The sequence below is a fragment of the Galeopterus variegatus genome, unplaced genomic scaffold (genome assembly GCF_000696425.1).
Source record: "Galeopterus variegatus unplaced genomic scaffold, G_variegatus-3.0.2 Scaffold234, whole genome shotgun sequence".
NCBI lineage: Eukaryota > Metazoa > Chordata > Mammalia > Dermoptera > Cynocephalidae > Galeopterus > Galeopterus variegatus.
In genome coordinates, this window is record NW_007726345.1 from 128,626 (window position 1) to 149,730 (window position 21,105).

Genomic DNA, 21,105 nt, shown 5'->3' on the forward strand with positions numbered 1-21,105 from the left:
AGTGCTGACCCAGCATTAAATAATAGGGCCGTGGAACAGAAGAAACCATCTAAAGGCAGATCCATGTGTATGTGGAACTTGATATAAAACAGTCACATTACAGTTATTGGGAACAAATGGATTTTTCAGTAAATGTTGTCAAGACAACTGGCTCTCCATTTGGAAGAAATAAAACGAGAATGTTATCTCATACCATGTACAAAAATATATTCCAGCTGATTGTAAATTTTAAATATAAAAGGTAAATTATACAAGTGTTATGAAAAAATATAGGAGAATATGTAAAATCTTAGTAGTGAAATAGGCTTCTGGAAACTGGAAAGTTGTAAGAAAAATAATACTTAGAAACCATAAAATTAGCACACTGTATTATTTGGTTTTTTCAAACTTCTATTTAGCACAAGACACTGTAAACAAAGTCAAAAGACAAATCACAGGCTAGGAGAAAATATTTGCAATATACATAGCAGAGAAAAGGGTAAATATATCTTGTAAATAAGGAGCTCTGATAGAAAACTGACCAAGATTCCAGACAGGCGATTCACAGGGGAGGCCGGTCACATGAAAAATGGGCAGCCTCGGTTTCAGCAGATACTGTTTCTCAACAAACGATTTGCAAACCATGAAGTCACTGATAACAGCTAGTGCTAGTAAAAGTGCAGAGAAGTACACACTCTCGTTCTGTTCATAATACCATAAATTATAACTTTTTTATTGTAATATGTACACCCTTGGACCCAGCAATCCCACTTTTGGGAATTTATCCAGTCACAATAAAAGTACCATACATAAAGATATGTTTAAGAATGCTTGTTGCGGCTTGTTCTATAATAGCAAGACAAGCTATTAAGCAGACAAAACTGGCTGGAGGCAACCTGATTACCCATAACAGGGAATTGTTGAATAGAATATGATACAACCAAACCATGGAATACTTTGCAACTATAATTATTTATCCAAAACTCCTGGGGGCAGACATGTTTTCATAATTCAAAACTTTTCAAATTTAAAAATTTATTAAATAAGATAGCATAATAATAATAATAATAAACAGTATGTCTAACATATAATATGTAATAATATTTAAAAATACTAGCAACTGTATATTATTAACACCCCTGTAGGGGTTTGGAGAGTATCATGTAATCAAATACATTGATATTTCTACAGGAAAACATGAATATTCACCCTAAATGGAATAAATAAAATTGAAAAGAGAATTTTCAGATCAAATCTTATCACCAAGTAAGTTGCCAGAAAAAAAAAATTGGATTTAGAATCAAGGATAAGGGGGTGTGTGTCTCACAGGTAAACCTATGTGTACTAACTTGGAAAGATGTCCATGATACATGGCTAAATGCAACCCATAGAGTATGATCCTACTATTGTAAGAATAAATCAAAGTCCCTACATATGTGGATATAGGTTTGCATAAGCAAAGGGAGAAATAATGGGGAAGCCAGCCGAATCAGCCTGATTACATGGGAGGTTGAAACGGGTGACTTAAAAACATGTTTTCTGTTCTTGGACTTACTATAATGAGCTAACATTACTTTCATAATGCAAATACTAAACCTTTTAAAGAGAGGGAGAAATGAAAGAAAGCCAAATAAACGCCATACCTGAAGGCTCTAGAATCCACTTGCAGTGGTGATGTGTGCGTTGTACGTGGACCTATGTAGGCGTGGGGTACAGCAACGACTAAGACGTGCACCCGCCCCCTCATACCTCACAGTCCAAAACAGGAATGTGAATTTGTTTATTAGTATAAAAAAAAAAGAGGAAACGAGAGGGTACAGGGGTGGACTGGCCCTGGCTAAAGAAGATGGGTTTTGAGCCAGCCATGCAGGATAACAATGCTATGAGAAGCTTCCCTTCTTCCTGCGTGTCAGCCTCGCTATAACCATTTCATGTGTATTAACTCCCGGACTCCCACAACAGCCCTCTGAGTTGGGTATTACCTTATTACATCCCCATTTTACAGATGAGGAGACTGAGGCTCAGAGAGATTAAGTTATTTGCCCACGATCACACCGCTAGTCCCATCAAAGCTGAGCCCCAAACAAAGACAGTCTGGCTCAGAGTCTGTGCACCGAACTACTACTCCACACTTCCTCTCTGCAGACAGGACTGTGGATGGCTAAATGGGGGGACAGTCATTCCAGCCATAGAGAGAGGCCGGGGGAAGCCCCAGAGGCTGGAGCAGGCTGGATACATTCTAGGAATTCTACCGAGGTGGAGACACACCCCAGCACAGACCTGGCTGGGTGAGTTAAGTTTCACCTACAGCACCTGTATAGTATTACAGATCATCTCTGCAGAAGTACCTCGCTGCTGCAGCTCACCTGCGATTGTCGAACAGAGTGCCTGGCTGAGCACCCTGCTCACACATCAGTGCTGGCACTTGATCATGAAATTTGAGATTTGCACGTGACACACTGGTGCTTTTTGGTCCACTGTGGCTGATCACATCTGAAACGCCTCTCCCACAGGCAGTCCCTTGGGGCTCTCGGCCTGCCTCATTGCACCCCAGGTGTCTGCCCATTTCATGGAGGTGCCTTCCAAGTCCCCCCAAAGTCAATTTTGTGTGTGCCAACCACCATATAATTAAGTCCCACATCCCAAACACAACACTCAGATTTGGTGAAAATCCAACCCACCGTTTTCACATGATGTGATGACAAATAGAGAGAAATGTAATTGCGTTTATATTTATTCCTCAAGGCTCTCAGCACTGGTTTCTTTTATGTTCCAAATCCCTCAGACAGCAAGTACTGACCTTTCAGGCTTTCCTCCCTCCCTCCCTGCTTCCTTCCTTCCCTTCCTCTCTTTATTCCGTTTATCCCCACATCCCCTTGTTTCCTTCTCTAGATCAGAGTCTCTAAATTTTTAATCCATAAATTTTTTATCCTGCTTTTCAACAAAAGTATGTTTATTTACAAATAATGTGCATGTACTACCAAACTAATTCATCCTCTAAAACATGCATAAAACAGACATATTTAGAGTATCAGACAAAATATCATTATAAATAGAAGTTCTAATAAGTCCTTCCTGTGCCTCACCTTGCAGACTGCAGCTTTAAATCCCACAAGGAAATAACCCAGTTGCCTGCAGCTCTTGCTAACTGGAGTTTCTGTTTCTGTATTTGCAGGACACGTTCACATTACAGACTTCAACATAGCAACAGTCGTGAAAGGAACAGAAAAGGCTTCCTCCATGGCTGGCACCAAGCCCTACATGGGTGAGTGTTCCAGTCCCCTCTTTTGATGTGACTAGGCAAAGTGCCTAAGCTTCATCTACCACCCCTCCCAAACCCTCTTGCCGTCCCCACACCAGGCACTACCTGTTCCCAGTATATGACATGCTCTCTTGAAGCTCTGGGCCTTTCCCTAGCTGTCTCCCCTGCTAGGAAGATCTCCCCTCCTGGGTTTTCTAGGGGACTCCCACTCAGCCAGAAAGACTTGGCTCAGGCTTGGGCAGGTAGTGAGCAAAACCTTTTTTTTTTTCTTTTTCAATGACCACTAGTGTTGCCAGAATTTAACTTGGTATTGGTCATTTGGGGTATATATTCCCAGGTACTCAGTGCTCTTTCAATGTGTAGTTTCAAACTGGTTTTCTTTTAGGAATTGTTTATGGAAGTATAATTTTTAGTAGATGTCCCGACCCGCAGGATATTCAATGCAGACCCTGGAGGGGGGAGTGGGAATGGGATGGAACAAGAGACGCGAGAAATGAAGACAAGACAGTATTCTGATCAAGTCTCGTTTATTAGCCAGAAGGTCACAGTTTATATAGACAGCAGGAGGGAGTCAGCAGATAATTAAGTATGCAGATGGTTTACTGAGAAAACCACAGGGTGGGTTGTTCCGGTAAATGGAAAATTCCCATTATCTATGGCAAGTTGTAAAGTTACCTACACCCGTAGTGCACTGGAGGGGGAGGGACGGAAGATAACAGCAAACAAGGCTCTGAGGCCTCGAGGCAATAGCTGGGCGGGCTCTTTGGCTCCAGACGGGCAGGCAGGCTCTTAGGCAACAGCTGGGCTCTTTGGCTCCGGACAAGTAGACATTCTGTGCTCTTGCTTTAGTTTTCTTTGTTAAGGATGTCTATTGTCTGAATGTTAGATCTTCTTTGCCAATCTTCAGTATTTGTCACTTTCTCTCAAAAGGTTTCCTGGATCTGAGATTTCCTTCCACTCACTCATATCTTGGCCTTCTCTTTCCTTTGTCTGCAGGGTTTCTGTCATGCTTCATTTTGATTCCACCCCACATAGTGTTTCCTTGGGGCTCTGTTCTAGAAGGGAGCTTTGGCTAAATGGATCAAAGAGCTTTCGTGTCCCAGTCTGCTCCACCAACTTTAGAACTCACCAAGGGCACTTTTCACTCCCCTGATACTGAGTTGGGCAAACTCCTATGTGTTTTTTTCCCCCTGCGATTGGTCAGCTGTGCTTCTCAGCAAATACCTGCTAGCTATTGGGGAGTTCTCAGTTCTCTGGTCCACTGGATGCTGCCTTGCTACTTCCCTGTTTCCTTCTGTACAAAAGTCACTACCATGGAGGTCTTGTTACTGCTGGTGTTTTGTTCCCACCCACTTTTACAAGGGTACTTCAAAAAGTTCATGGATTAATGGAATTAAAATATAAGAAAAATCTTTCCACAAAATTTTTGAAGTACCCACACATTCTGAAGGTTGTGGGAACAACTTGGTTTTGTAGTAAACAGATTCATGGGTTTGGTGTTTAGCTATCTATTTCCTTTGTCTGTTTTTATGTGCAGATTTCTGGAGATTCAAAGTCTATACCATCATCTCCCCAGAATCCACTACTCATGTCATTAATGTTTAACTTATTAAATAAATTAAATAAATGGAGATTGGAAATAAATAATGGTAAAAATAACAAACAACTTATTTTTGAGTATAACATGCACCACATAACAATGTTTCAGTCAATAACAGGCCACATATACACACATGTACAACAGTGATCAGAGGAGCAATAGGCTATACCATGCAGCCTGGGTGTATAATAGGCTAAACCATCTATGTTCATGTAAGTACACTCTATGATGTTTGCACAATGAGGAAATTGCCAGACACATTGCTCAGAACATATCCCCATCATTAAGCCACACATGAACTGTATTTACTATGTCAGGCACTGAGCTAAGTGCTTTCCATCTATAAATTCACTTAATATCCACAAACATGATGAAGACACAATTATTTATTTCCATTTTAGAGTTGAGGAAACTGGAGCTTAGAGTAGAGTAGTTAGGTGACTTGCCCAAATTGACATCATTGGTGACAGTCAGACCCAGGTCACTGTGACTCCAAAAACCATGCTCTGAAGTACTTCTCTGGATTCCCATGACAGGAACTATATTTTAGCAAACACCAGAAGATTATATATATATATATAGATATATAGATATATAGATATATAGATATATATATGTGAGTCTGTTCCCTTGGAACTATTCCCCTTCAGATGCTGAATACTTACTCCAATAAGGTTTTCCTTGTTGACAACCTTTCTGAAATCCCCTTCCAGAAGGATCCAGGCTGAGACAAGTCAAATTGGCAGGACTCAGAGACTGGCAGGATGGAGAATGGGAGGAGGAGAGATGTTAAAGCTGCCTCCCACATCTGGAATCCAAAAAAACATAGTGACTATCATGAATACATAAGAAAGAGCACAACCCACTGGTAGAACAAAAACACAAACTAAAAGAGAAAGAAACTACATCTCACCACCTCAAAAAACTGACAAACACTGAAGACAAACAATAAAAGAGGAAGAAAGGAAAAAAAGTTATTTAAAACATACAAACATGAGTCAATAAAATACAAGGAGTAAGCCAAAACCTTTCAATAATAACCCTAAATGCAAATGGATTAAATTCCCCACTCAGAAGACACAGACGGACTGATTGGATTAAGAAGCCCAGCTATATGCTGTCTACAGGAGACTCACCTCACTTGTGAAGACACACACAGACTAATGGTGGAGGGGTGGGAAAAGATATACCACACAAATGGAAGCCAAAAATGAGCAGGAGTCACTATTCTTATACCAGATAAAATGGACTTTAAACCAAAAATGATAAATAGTCACCAAAAAAAAAAATACCTAGAAGTCAATTTAACTGAGAAAGTGAAAGATCTCTACAAAGAGTAGTACAAATTACTGCTGAAAGAAATTAAAGAGGACACAAAAAGATGGAAAGACATTCCATGCTCTTGGATGAGAAGGATTAACATTGTGGAAATGTCCATACTACCCAAAGCAATGTACAGATTAAATGCAATTGCCATTAAAATACCAATGACATTCATCACAGAAATAGAAAAAACAATCCTAATATTCATATGGAACAACGAAAGACCCTGAATAGCTAAAACAATACTGAGCAAAAAAGATAAAGCTGGAAGCATTACACTCCCTGACTTCAAATTATACTATAAAGCTATAATAATGAAAACAACATGGTACTGACATAGAGACAGACACTCAGACCAATGGAACAGAATACAGAACCCAGAAATCAACCCACATAACTTATTGCCAACTGATCTTTGACAAAGGTTAAAAGAGCACAATTCGTGAGAAGACTGCCTCTTTAATAACTGGTGCTGGGCCGGCCCGGTGGCGCACTGGATAGTGCGCCGCTTGGGAAGCGTGGTGCCGCTCCCACCCGAGGGTTCGGATCCCACATACAGACCGGTTCCCGCTCACTGGCTGAGCGAGGCGCGGGGGCAACACCGAGGGTTGCACTCCCGTTGCCAGTACCCGGTCCGGTACGGGGGCAACACTGAGGGTTGCGATCCGTTGCCGGACACGGAAAAAAAGACAAAAATAAATAAATAAATAACTGGTGCTGAGAAAACTGAAAATCCATATGTAGAAAAATGAAACTAGACCCGTACCTTTTAACCATATACCAAAATCAACTCAAAATAGATTAAGGACTTAAATATAAGACCTGAAACTATAAAACTACTAGACAAAAACATAGGGGAAATGCTTCAGAAGGTAGAACTGGGCAAAGACTTTATGAATAAGATCCCAAAGGCACAAGCAACAAAAGAAAAAATAAATAAATGGGATTGTATCAAACTAAAAAGCTTCTGCATAGCAAAGGGAACAATGGAGTGAAAAGACAACCTACCGAATGGAAGAAAATATGGACAAACTATACATCCAACAGAGGATTGTTATCCAGGATATAAAAGAACACAAAAAACTTAACAGTGAAAAAACAAGTAACGCAATTTTTAAAATGGGCAAAGTAGCTGAATAGGCATTTCTCAAAGGGAGATATACGATGGCCAACAGGCACATGAAAAACCGCTCAGCATCACTCAGCATCAGGGAAATGCAAATCAAAACCACACTGAGATATCATATCGCAGAGGTTAGACTGGCTATTATCAAAAAGACAGAGAATAACAAATGCTGGCAAGGATGCAGAGAAAGGGGAACCCTCCGACACTGTGGGTGGGACTGTAAATTAGTGCATCATTATGGAAAATGGCATGGAGGTTCCTCAAACAACTACAGATAGATCTACCATATGATCCAAGAATCCCACTGCTGAGTATGTACCCAAAGGGATGGAAATCATCATGTCGAAGGGATACCTGCACTCCTATGTTTATAACAGCTCTATTTACAATAGCTAAGAGTTGGAACCAATCTAAATGTCCATCAGTGGATGACTGGACAAGGAAAATGTGGTACATTTACACATTGGAATACTACTCTACCGTAATAAAGAATGAAATTCTTCCATTTACAGCAACATGGATGAACTTAGAGAAAATTATGTTAAGTGAACTAAGCCAGGCATGGAAAGAGAAATACCACATGTCCTCACTCATAATTGAGAGCTAAGAAAATAAATGGTGAAAAAAGAAATATACAGCAATCATAATAATTCATTGAACTTTCAAAAGCAGAGAACAGAAATGAAGCTACTAGAGGTATGAAAGGTAGAGGGAGAGAGGGGCTAGGGAGAAATTGGTAAAGGCCTCAAAAAATGATTACATTGTGTAATGTTCAATAAACTAACTATCCTGGAAAAAATAAATAAAAATTTTTTAAAATAATAAAATAAAATTTTAAAAGGCTACCTCCCAGGATTCTAGATTGCTCAGCAGGAGAGTGGACTAAGGCGGTGTTCACTGTGTCGGGAACACAGCAGGAGCAGCAGGTTTGTGGGTGGTGGAAGTGATGAGTTTGATGTCAGGTCTGGCCAGATACTCTCCAGGCATCTGGAGGGTGATGTGGACTGGACATGTGGGTAGGAAGTTGCCAGCACTGAGACACAGCAAAGCCATGGCAATGGGAAAGATCCCCAGGGAGGATGAGGCAGAGAAGAGGAGCAATTTCGAGTCCTGGGAATGCCACGCCAGAAAGGTCAGGGAGAGGCTGCAGGAGACGTCCCACTGGGGAGGGCTGTGGAGAGACACACGAGGTAAGGGGCAGGAGCTCCCATGTGGAGCTATAAATTAATCCTATAAATTAGTTCTGGCTGCCTTTAGGCTGGTTCTGAAGACCAGCTTAATCTCAAGGGATGTAGACTCTGGACCACCACAGAAATTCAAGGCAACTTTCTGCCAGCTCTGACCTCCCCGCCCTGCTTTTGACACCATGCCTAACAGACTTACCCGGGCACCCCCTCAGGGACTCCACTCGGGCGTCCTCACCCTCCCCCTGGCTTCCCACCGAGTGTGGGAGGCCGCTCTGTCCAGGCTGCTCACCTCCAGGAGAGCAGAGCAGGGCTGCCCCGGCCGGCCATGCTCCACGGTGGCTCCACCTTCAAAAGGGAGAAGAGAACCCACGTGTATCATGACTCTACCATGTGTCCATCACCCTGTTTCATCCTCAGAAGAGCCACATGAGGTTTCTACAACTCCCGCATTTTACGTATGAGGAACTGTGATGGTTAATTCTAGGTGTCAACTTGATTAGATTAAGAATACCTAGAAACCTGGTAAGGTGTTATTTTGGGGTATGTCTGTGAGGGTGTCTCCAGAAGAGATTAGCATGTGGGCCACAGGAGTCTGGGTGGGAAATATCCACCCTCCCTGTGGGTGGGAACATCCAATCCACTGGGGGCCCAGAGAGAGCAAAAACAGAGGAAAAGGTGAATCTCTCTCTCTATCCGCGGGAGCTGGAATACACCCTGCTCTCCTGCCCACGGACTTCAGAGCTAGAGATACTTCCACTTCTGGATTCCAGGAATTACACCAGTGACACATTGGCTTCCCTGGTCTCTGAGGCTGCAGACTTGGACTGAGCCAAGCTACCGGCATCCAGTTTGCAGATGGCCTATTGTGGGACTCCTCAGCCTTCACAATTGCATGAGCCAATTCCCCTAATAAATCCCCTCTCGTATATTTATATACATATCCTACTAGTTCTATCCCTCTGGAGAACCCTGACTAATACACAATGTGATGTCCAGAGAGGTTGATTAACCTGCCCAGCATCACACAGCTGGTAAGTGAAGGACCCAGAATTTGAAGCCAAGGCTATTTGGATGAAGTCCATGCTTTTGCCACTATACCAAGTTGCCTTTTTGGCACTGAGCTTCTGTATCGTAAGGCCATATTTCTCAGACAAGAAATAAGTTTATTGTCTCAGCCGTACATCAGAGTCAGGGCTTCTTGTGTCCTAATGAGAGGAGCCTCAGACCCAAATTAGTGAACAAATGCACAGGAGAGATTTTTCTGGGATTTAGAGGCCACAGCTGATTTTCCAAATGGATGTATTTCCAGACACTGTAGAGGGGCAGTAGGACCGGCAATGGGAATTTAGTGGGTAAGATGGGCACAAGGGTGAGCTCTCTCAAAGTCAAATCCTGCAGTTCCCAGGGCTGTAAATTCCTGGTGCTGAGTGGCAGGTCTGTTGATTTCATTCACTTGAGCTGTTCTGTTCAAAGGCCCAGATGTTCCAACACAGATTCAAGGAAAGTGCTGATGAATAAGTTCCCAAAGGTTGGTCACAAAGGATGATCCCAGAAGAAACATTTGCATAGAACTGAATTTTCATGAATTAATAGAGCAGATGGAATTTGCAATTGGAGGGGGAAAAAAATTTCTCTGGAATGTGCCAGATTAGAAGTCAGAACTGTTCCAGCAGCCACCCAGGGCTTCAGAGCTTATTGATCTGAGGCGAAATGAAGATCTGGGCACTCCATTCAGCAAACATTTATAGAGCGTTTAGGGAGCTCAGAGACAGGCACTGGGCTATGGAGGGGAGTAGGAGCTCACTGTCTAGAGGGGCAGACTGTGTGAACATAGCTGGAAAGAGGTCGCGGTCACGACTGATAGTGCAGCGACAGGAAGGACCAGGTTCCAGCACAAAGAGGGGAGATGGACTCTTCCTGGACAGCTTCAAGACAGATTCGTGGAGAGGGTGACAGTCTTTTGAGTTGGACTTTGAGGGTGTGCTCTGTTGGGTAAGGACAAGGAGAGGGCATTTAGGCAGAGGGAAGAGCCAGTGCAAAGGCACGGGGAAGGGTGTGGTGGAAGGAGCTGGCAGTTCCGTGTTTTTATAGCTTATAAACAAGAGGAGGTGGGGAGGGACAGATGAGGCAGGCCAGCACATGGGGGTCTTGAATGCCATGGTAAGAGACTAGGGAACCAGCGGAAGGTTCAGTGCTGGAGACTGTCATGAGCAGACTCACGGGGTCGCGGCCTCATGGGAGACCTTAGAGATGCAAACAGGTAACAGGAAAGCATGAGGACCCAGCTTGCCAGGGATGGCTCTAGGGTAACTGTGGGCTTCCACTTGGTGGCTGGGTGAACTCAGGTGAATCTCTTTACCGACATAATGCACACGAAGTGCTCAGCACAGTGAAGGCTCAAGAAACGTTGACTGTCAAACCACAGGACCTCTGGGTTTACTCCTCTGAGAAATGCGATTAATGATTTCTGCAGTCTACCTCAGCAGGTTGTTTGTGAGAATTCAATGACATTAGCATCAAAGACACATGGCGTAATACCTGACAAATGGTAAATACCCAAGACTGGTAGCTGATGCTGTCATCACTGTTCGTATCATTGTTATTACTTAGAGGAATGATTATTTGGTATATGCTAAGCACTGGGAGCCCAGGGCCAAATCTGAAGTTCCCCTGCCTTACAGAGCTCACAGTCTAGGGGGGGAGACACCTAAACAAATATTAATTTGTTACAGCAATGGGATTGGCTGCGGGATGGTAGGTGCGCTAGGGAGATGACGGGGCTGGTGCATTGATGGCGCTCACCAAATGTCAGTTCCCTTCCCCAAGGACACTGCAGTGAGTGGACAAGGATGGTGGTGGGGCTGCCATGATGGTGCTCACACTCTCCTTGTAGAATGATCCAGGCTAAGGAAAGTAACGTTTGCTGCCTCCTGTCCCAGAGAAAGTGGCAGAGCCAGCACTCAGCCCCAGGTCAGTGAGGCCATTATCTTTTCTGAGAACCTGCTATCCATCCATCCCTCCATCCACCCATCCATCCTCCATCCATCCCTCCATCCGTCCATCCCTCCATTCATCCCTCCCTCCCTCCATCCATCCATCCATCCCTCCATCCACCCATCCATCCTCCATCCATCCCTCCATCCGTCCATCCCTCCATTCATCCCTCCCTCCCTCCATCCATCCATCCATCCCTCCATCCACCCATCCATCCTCCATCCATCCCTCCATCCGTCCATCCCTCCATTCATCCCTCCCTCCCTCCATCCATCCATCCATCCCTCCATCCACCCATCCATCCTCCATCCATCCCTCCATCCGTCCATCCCTCCATTCATCCCTCCCTCCCTCCATCCATCCATCCATCCCTCCATCCACCCATCCATCCTCCATCCATCCCTCCATCCGTCCATCCCTCCATTCATCCCTCCCTCCCTCCATCCATCCATCCATCCCTCCATCCACCCATCCGCAGTACGCCCACCCTCCTTAGCTGTGTGCGAGAGAGGCAGGCAGACAGATGTTTGATTTTTGAGGAATAATTTTCATGCAGTAAAGTGTACTCTTTCAGTGTATAGTTCTATGAATTCAGGCAAACATACCATTGAATAAATACTACCATAATAAACATACAGAACAGGGCTGGCCAGTTAGCTCAGTTGTTTAGAGTGCAGTGCCAGTAACACCAAGGTCCGGGCATCGATGCCTGCACCGGAAGACACCAAAATATATAGATATTTAGAACAGCTCCATCGCCACCCCCACCCCCACCCCACTCAAATTCCCTCATTCCAAGTCCCTGGCAACCAGCAATCAATTTTCTACCCCTATGGTTTTGCCTATTTCATAAAGTCATAAATGGAATCATATTATACATAGTTTTTTTACTCTGACTTTTCCCACTGAGAACGATGTGTTTGAGATTTACTCATGTTGTGTGTGTCAGCACTGTGCTCCTTTCTGTTGCTGAGTAGAACTCCACAGGATGCAAACACATACATCTGTTTACCTGCTCATCAGGTGAAGGGCATGGGAGCTGCCTCCAGTTTTACATAATTACAATAAAGCCACTATACACCTTTGCATACAGGTTTTTATAGGTATTTGAGCTTCCACTTCTCTGGAATAATTGCCTAGAAGTGGGATTGCTGGGTCATAAGGTAAGTGCATGTTTAGCTTTCTAAGAAATCACCGAACTGTTTTTCGACGTGTTGGGGCAGGGCGTTTTACATTCTTGCAAGCAGTGAGTGAGAGGTCCAGCCGCTCTGCCTTCTCCCCGGAGCTTGGTGTTGTCCTGCTGTTGTTGCTGTTAGTCATTCCGGTAGCTGCCTACAGCAGTGTTAATTCTCGCAATTCTCTAATGACTGATAGTGTTAAGCATCTTTTTATTTGCCTATTCACCATCCATGTATCTTTTGTGTGAAGTATCTGTTCAAATCATGTCTATTAATTTATTAGATTTTTTATTATTATTAAGTATTGAGAATTCTCTATATATTCTGGATATAATTCCTTTATCAGAGATGTATTTTAAAAATATTTTCTCCCAGTCAGTGGCTTGTCTTTCTGTTATCTTAAAAGAGTCTTTTAAAAAGCAGAAGTTTTAAATTTCGATGAAGTCCAATTTTGTATTTTGCATTTATTGATTGTGCATTTAGTGTCATATCTAAACATATTTTTCTCACATGAGGTCACAAAAATTCTCTCCTTTGCTTTTTTGTGGAAGTTTAATACTTTTGGGTTTTACATGTAGAGCTGTCTTCCATCCTGAGTTGATTTTTGAGCACAGTGTGAGGGGTGACTCAGGCTCTACTGATTTGCACATGGCTGTACAATTGTTTGACCCCCATTTGTTGAAAACACTCTTCTTTCTCTATTGAATGGCCTTGCATCTTTGTCAAAATTCAGTTGACCCTAAAAGTGTGGGTCCATTTCTGGATTCTCTTCTGTTCCATTGATCTATTTGTTTATACTTTGGCTGATATCACATTTTCCCTGTAGCTTCATAATAACACTTGTGGCTGGCCAGTTAGCACAGTGGGTTAAAGCACAGCCTTGTAACACCAAGGTCGTGGGTTCAGATCCTTCTGCCAGCTGCCAGGGGAAAAAAAAAACATAATAATACTTGAAATCAGAGAGTGAGGGTACTTCAGCCTTTTTCTTTTCAAAATTGTTTTGACTCTACAGACACTAGATCCTTTGCCCTTCCATATAAATTTTAGAATCAGCTTGTTGATTTCTAAAAAAAAAAAAAAAATCCATCTGGATTTTTGTTAGGATTGCATTGAATCTACATTTCAGTTTAGAGAAAAGTAACATCATTACAATCCTAGTCTTCCAACCCATGAACACAGAATATTTTTCCATGTATTTAGATAATCTTGGTTGTTGTTTTTTTTTTTTAATCTGTGCTTTTTAGCTTTCAGCTTACAGGTTTGGCACATATTTTGTTACACTTATACTTAAGTATTTTATGAATTTTTGGTGCTATTCCAAATGACTACTTTAAAAAAAATCAGTCCTGATCATTAATTGCTAATTTATAGAAATACAATTGATATTAGTATACTGACCTTCCATCCCATAACTTTGCTAAACTCACCAGTTTTAGCAGCTTTTTAAATAAATTCTTTGAGAATTCTATATATACAATTATGCTTGCAAATAGGAAATTTTACTTCCTCCTTTCACATGTGTGTGTGCCTCTTTTTTGGGGGGCGGGGAGGTCTTATTGCCCTTCCCAGAACATTCAATACTTGGTCTTGATCCTGATCTTGGTTGAAAATCATCCAGTGTTTTACCATCAGGTATGATGTCAGCTGTAAGGTGTTTGGAATTGCTCTTTATCAGACTGAGGAAGTTCCCTTCTATTTCCAATTTATCACAAATTCATGTTGAATTTTATCAAATGGACTTTCATACGGTTTCTCTTCTATAGTCTGTTGAAACACTTTAGTTGATTTTGAAATGTTGAACCAGCCTTACGTTCCCAGAATAAGCCCGCTTGGTCACGCTGTATTATCCTTTGTACATAATGCTAGCATAAACTTGCTAATATCTTGTTCACAATATTTACATCTAGGCTCATGAGGAATATTTGTAGTTTTATTTTCTTGTAACAACTTTGTGTGGTTGTGGTATCAGAGTAATGTTAGCAACATAATATAAATTGGGAAGTATCCTCTCCCATTCTATTTTGTGGAAAAATGTGTGCAGGATAAATATTTCTACATATATTTGATAGGATTATCCAATGAAGATATTTAGGCCTGAAGTTTTCTTTGCAGAAAAGTTTTCAACTATGAATTCAATTCCATTAATAGACATAGGACTATTCTGTTAATCTCTTTCTTCTTAATTAAGAATAAGTAAATCTTAACTAAGATTTGTGGTTTATGTCTTTCAAGGAATTTGCCTATTTTATCTAACTTTTCAAATATTTGGGCAACAGTTATTTGTAATATCCTCTTATTATCCTTTTAATGAAAGAAAATTCTGTGGTGATGTCCCCTCTTTCATTCCTGAATTGGTGATTTGTGTTTTCTCTCTGGCTTTCTTGGTCATTCTGGCTAGCAGTTTATCAAATTAATTCATCTTTTTAAAGAACCAGTTTTTAGCTTTATTAATTTTCTCTTTTATTTTTCTATTTTGTATTGAATTGATTTCTTCTCCTTGTTACTTCCTTCCTTCTGTTTACATTAAACTTAATTTGTTTTTCCTTTTTTAATTTTATTTTATCAATATACAATGTAGTTGATTTTTGTGTCCCTTTACCGATTCCTCCCCCGCCCGCACCCATCAACATCATATCTGTTCCCTTGTCTTAACAAGTTCAAGAAATTGTGATTGTTGTGTCTTCTTCCCTGCCCCCCCGTTTGTTTGTGTATTTATTTTTTTTAGCTTCAACAAATAAGTGAGACCATGTGGTATTTCTCTTTCTGTGCCTGACTTATTTCACAAAAGACTGAGAATGATAAATGCTGGCGAGGTTGTGCATAAAAAGGAACCCTGCTACACTGTTGGTGGGACTTCAAAATGGTGCAGCCTCTATGGAAAATGGTTTGGAGATTCCTCAAACAATTACAGATAGATCTGCCATATGACCCAGCTATCCCACTGCTGGGAATATATCCAGAGGAATGGAAATCATCATGCCAAAGGGATACCTGTACTGCAATGTTTATTGCAGCACTATTTACAATAGCCAAGAGTTGGAACCAGCCCAAATGTCCTTCTTCAGATGAGTGGATATGGAAACTGTGGTATATCTACACAATGGAATTCTACACTGCTATAGAAAAGAATGAAATACTACCATTCACTACAACATGGATGGACTTAGAGAAAATTATATTAATTTGTTTTCTTATTCTAGTTTCTTAAGGTGGAAGTTTATATAATTGATTTGAGACTTGTCTTCTTTTCAATATAAGCGTTTAATGCTACAAATTTTGATTTAAGTCCACAAGTTTTGATATGTTATATTTTTATTCAGTTATATACATTTCCAACAATATTTGGGAATTTTTCATATAGCTTTCTGTCTTTGATGCCCAGCTTAATTCTGTGATGATCAGAGAAAATACCTTGTATGAATTCTGGTTTTGTTTTTTAATTGGTGAGATGTGTCTTATGGCCTAGGTATGGTCTATCTTGGTGAATATTTCTGTATACTTGCAAAGAATGTATATTCTCTTTAGGGCTATGTAGTCTATAAAGGTCTGTTAGGTCAAGTTGTTTGATAGTGATGCTCAGGCCTTCTATATATATCCCTATTGATTTTCTGTCTACTTCTTATATCAGCTACTAAGATATGAGTGTTGAAATCACCAACTATAATTGTGGATTTGTCTATTTTTCCTTGCACTTCAGTTTTGTCTCATATATTTTGACGCTCCATTGTAAGGTGTATACACATTTAAGATTGTGACATCTTCTTCGTAAATTGCCCCATTTGGCATTACATAGTGTCCTTCTTGTTCTTTGTTCTGAAGTCTGATTTGTATATACCCATTTCAGCTTTCTTTTGGTTAGTGTTTCCATGGGATATCCAGGAGTATGCTGGTAAATGTTTAACACACTAGCTCTCTGATAAATAGGAAAAAAAATAAACCTTGATTTGTAGATTTTGCTGATTTTCATGATGTAAATACTCCACTCTGTTTGCTTTCAAGCTACCAATGTGACATAATCAAATGCGGAGTTGGGAAGAGATGCTAACAATATGCTCTTGTGAGCCAGTGTTAAGCCTGCCCCAGCACACCCTTGGTGATATCTTTCTCCATCCCTTTATTTTTAACCTCCCTGTGTCTTTATATTCAAAGTATATTTCTTATAGCCAGTCTCAGTCCAACAATCTCTGTCTTTCCATTGATATCTAGACCATTTATATTTAATATAATAATTAATGTGGTTGGGTTTAAATCCATCATCTTGATTTTTCTTCCATTTGTTCAATTTGGTCTTTGTTCCTCTTTTTATCCCTTACTTTGGATTAGTTAACAATTATTTATTATTCCACTTTAATTTCTCTATTAGCTTAGTATTTATACCTCTCTTAAAAAAAAATAGAGGTTGCCCTAGGTTTACAGTATGTATCTTCAACTAATCAGAATCTTCCTTGAAAATTATGTAATATCATGTGTAATATAAGAATTTTATAAGAACATACTCCCAATCCATCTCATCCATCTTTTGTTTTATTTACTATAAATACATACTTCATTGATTTTATTTTTGCTTCAGATAGTCAAGATACACTATTTGTGATTAAAAATAAGAAAAATTAACTTTACATTTACCTTCTTTTTCCTCTTTCCGTATTCTTTATTTCTTTACATGGCTTCAGTTCTCTATCTGGCATCACATTCATTCTAAATGAAGGATTTCCTTTAACACTTCTTGCAGTGAAAGTCTACTGGAAATGAATTCTTTCTTTTTCATTTGTTCATTTATTGATAAAAGTCTTTACCTTATATTATTAAAAGATATTTTAACTGCATACATAATTCTGGATTAGCAGGGTTTTTCAGCATTTAAATATTGTCACTTTATTGCTTCTGGTTTGCAACATAATCTACTGTGATTAGTGTTCTTGTCCCTCTGTAGGTAATTTGCCTTCTTCAGCTGCCTTCAAGATTTCTCCTTATCTTTAGTTTTAGATATGATGTACTTAGGTGTATTTTTCTTTTCTTTTTGGTGTTTATTCTGGTTGGTATTCTCTAAATTTTTTGGATATGTGGCTTGATGATTCATCATTTTTGGAAAATTCCTGGTCATTATCCCCGAAAATATTTTTTTGACCCATTTTCTCTCTACTCTGCTTCTGGGATTTCAGTTACAAGTATGTTAGGCCTTTGATATTCCCCCACAGTATTTGGATGCTCTATTCTTCCCCTCCCTGCTTTTTTTCTTTTAGTGTTTTATGTAGGTAATTTCTTTTGACCTATCTTCAAGTCTATTGATGAACCTATTAGAGGCATCCTTCATCCCTGGTACTGTGGTTTGGTGTTTTTTTGTTTGTTTTTAGTATTTTCATACAACTCTTATAGTTTCCATCTTTCTGTTGAAATCCCCATCTGTTAATGCAAGGTGTCCATCTTTCCACTAGAGCCTTTGATATGTTTTAAATTCCTTGTCTGTTAGTTCTAACACTTTATATCTGAGTATGGTTCTGTTGATTTCTTTGTCTCTTCATAATAGGTTTTTGTTTTTTGCTTTGCCATGTGTCTCATTACTTTTGGTTAAAATCTGGACATTATATGTAGGATAATGTTTGTGCTGGGAAATAGCCATTTTTCTTCTAATGCTATGCCTTTAGTTTTGTGTGAGGAGAGAGAGAATTAAGGCAATCTAATCAGGAAGTGGACTTTATTTGGGTTTTGTTGTTCTATGGTTATCCTCAGTGTGCCACCTCCTCACCTCTCAAGTTAGGTTTTGATGGGGTTACCAAAGGTTTTTTTCTCAATGTTCCTGTTCCACCTTCAGCTTCAGGGTTTCCCTGTGATCCTGCACCTTAAATAGGGTCTCTCTCCTTGCACATTCATTCTGCTCCCTGGCAGCAGACTTCTTTTTCTTGTTATTTCATGCTTGCTGATCTGCTGGGGGTAGGGGAAGTACATGTTCTCTTGCTACTTTGGCTCTGCCTCAGTCTTAGGTAGGCTCTTAGTCTTAGGTGTCCATGGGTCTTGGGGATCTTTGGGGTATTTCTCATTGATCCTGTCTGTCTCTCAGAAGTAGAAAACCACTAATTGTCTGAGCCCAGAATAACTTTTGGTTCCTTTCCTGGGGGTAGTGATTTTGTTTTTCTGTTCCCTCCCCTATCCTCAATAAGTATTCACCTGCGCCCTTATCATGACAGAATCTGCCTCCCTTCTGCCATTGGCTCAAAGCTTTTGTAAGTGTGTGGGTGATGGATCTATGAAGGGCTTCATGCCTTTCCTGAAGTAGTAGCTTCTGTCTTCCCTAAATCCTGCATCACCAAGGCAAGCTTTCTATAGTCCCCTGCCCTGCCCCAGTATTCTTCATGAGAAGACAGGGAGGTCTGCAGAGAGGAGCTGCAAAGTTTTCTCTGGACAAACAATGGTTCTGTTCTCTCACCTAAGCCTATACACAACGTTAAGCAATTCATTAAGCATTTTAGCAGAAATTGTCCTACCATCTTCTATGGCAGCGCTGCTTTCTTCCCATGCTATTCCCAAGTTAATCCAATCTTCACACCCCTATCTCTTCTTTCTTTAGATTTTAGACAGCACCTGTCTTTCTTTAGATTTTAAGCTAGTCGGGTTCAAGAAAAGTTGTAATTTTATAGATTGTCTAGCTTTTTCTCATTGTTAGGCTAGGCATGACGCTCCAACCCCTACATATCAAACATAGCAGAAGTGTTTGTGATGGTTATAAGAATTAATGGCAATGGGGTAGATGAATTAGATTAGAAGGTTCAAAAGTAAATTTGCTGAGAAATTAACTTTTCAGCTGAGTCCTAAAGGATGAGTAGGTATTGTTCAGTAAAAAGGAATAAAAAGGCATTGCAGGGACATAGAACTGCATTTACCAAGGCTCTGAGGCAAAAAGGAGCTTGACCCACAGAAAGGACCAAAAGAAAACTAGTGTGCAAGGAGGGGGAAAAAAAGAAGACAAAGAAAGAAAACTAGTGTGACCTGAGCCAAGTAAGCAAGGAAGATGAACCCGGAGAAGTGGGCGAAGCTGGGTCACGCAGGACCTGCTGCCACATTAGAGCAATAGGTTTCTATTGCAAGTTCAGTGGGAAATTTTAAAGTGCGTTAATTGTCTTGGATAAACAGAGAATCTGGGATCCTTAAAGTGGTTAATGAACTTTTCTATCAGTGGAAGATGCTACTGATCATCTCCCCTTTCAAATATTGACTGTGTAAAATGTACTGAAGTCTTTTTTTTTTTTTTTAATCTACAAGTTAAATCTAACACTGCACGGGAAGTAGTTTCTGGTACTGGTGTATCATTTATTTCTATACCTTATCAGAGTTTCCACATTGACTCACCAGCCAATTAAAGTTTCCCTCCCCTCTCTCTTCCCTTGCAGACATGTGAAGTTCTAATGGTTGACAGCTGAGAAGTTTCTTACATACTTTAATGAAACAAGTTTTCAGCTGCTGTTAATGCTACTAGAGTCCCCAGAAAGAAATTACACAACTGATGCGGTGCTTTCATTTTATCTCAAGTTAGTATGGAAGCATGTGACACCTGTATTCATCTGGCTATGAGCCAAGGAAATATAAATTACCCCCAAGGGATCCAGAGAGAGGCCAGGCATTCTACTTATGTCTGCCTCCCACAGCTGGTCAGCACACTTTAATGCAAAGAATTATGACAGAGCTCATGCATCATTTGGGGAAGATGCACAACACATACCTTGATAAGATGAGGTCTCATATATGCATGCATCTCATAGCCCATTCAATAATGAATTTATATAATAAAAACTATCTCGCACCTGTTGGGAACTTGCTTTGTTTCAGTCCCTGAACTAAATACGTCGCACATGTTTTCTCATTATGGGGTAGGGAGCTATTACTAGTTCATGGAATCTGAGACTTTCTCAGATGTTAAGTGCTTGCCCAATGACAAAAAGCCAGCAAAGGTGGCCATTGAGATTCAAAGCCAGGACTCTGTGACTTCAACTTCTTTGCTACTATGATGCATTGAGCATCTATTTCTAGATCAGCTTCATGCTAATCCCTGAAGATCTGAGGCTGACTTAGTCATGTCCCTGCCCTCAAAGAGCTCACAGCCTAATGAGGATGATGGGCATGAACACCATTAATTAAAATAAAATACAGCATGATAAGTGAAATGGACAAGGGTTTGGTGAGAAGCCAGAACACGGATTGATGAGAGGGGGAAAGAGAGGAACAGAGGAATAACAAGAGACGTGGTGAACATTCTACAGGGAGAGTGAAGTTTAGTCTGGGTTTTGAAGTGTGAGTAGGAGTTCAGGAGTATGAACAACAGGGTAAAGATCATCAGGGAAGCCATAGAAGACTAAAAATAAAGTGTGTCCTCTTCTTTGAAGTTGGCACAATGGGTGTAATAAGGACATTGGCCAGACATAGGCTACGAGGGCGATCGGGACCTGTTTTTAGGAAGTTTTCAT

At 40.6% G+C, this 21,105-nt stretch overlaps 1 protein-coding gene across 1 annotated transcript in view; it reads left to right on the forward strand.

Annotated features, from left to right (window-relative positions):
• The window catches only part of STK32B (serine/threonine kinase 32B), a 131,900-nt gene that overhangs the window by 68,422 nt on the left and 42,373 nt on the right, over positions 1–21,105 (forward strand). The window contains exon 4 of the mRNA XM_008566327.1: positions 3,155–3,244. Coding sequence (XP_008564549.1) covers positions 3,155–3,244 — 90 coding nt within the window. The remainder of the gene's footprint in view (positions 1–3,154; positions 3,245–21,105) is intronic.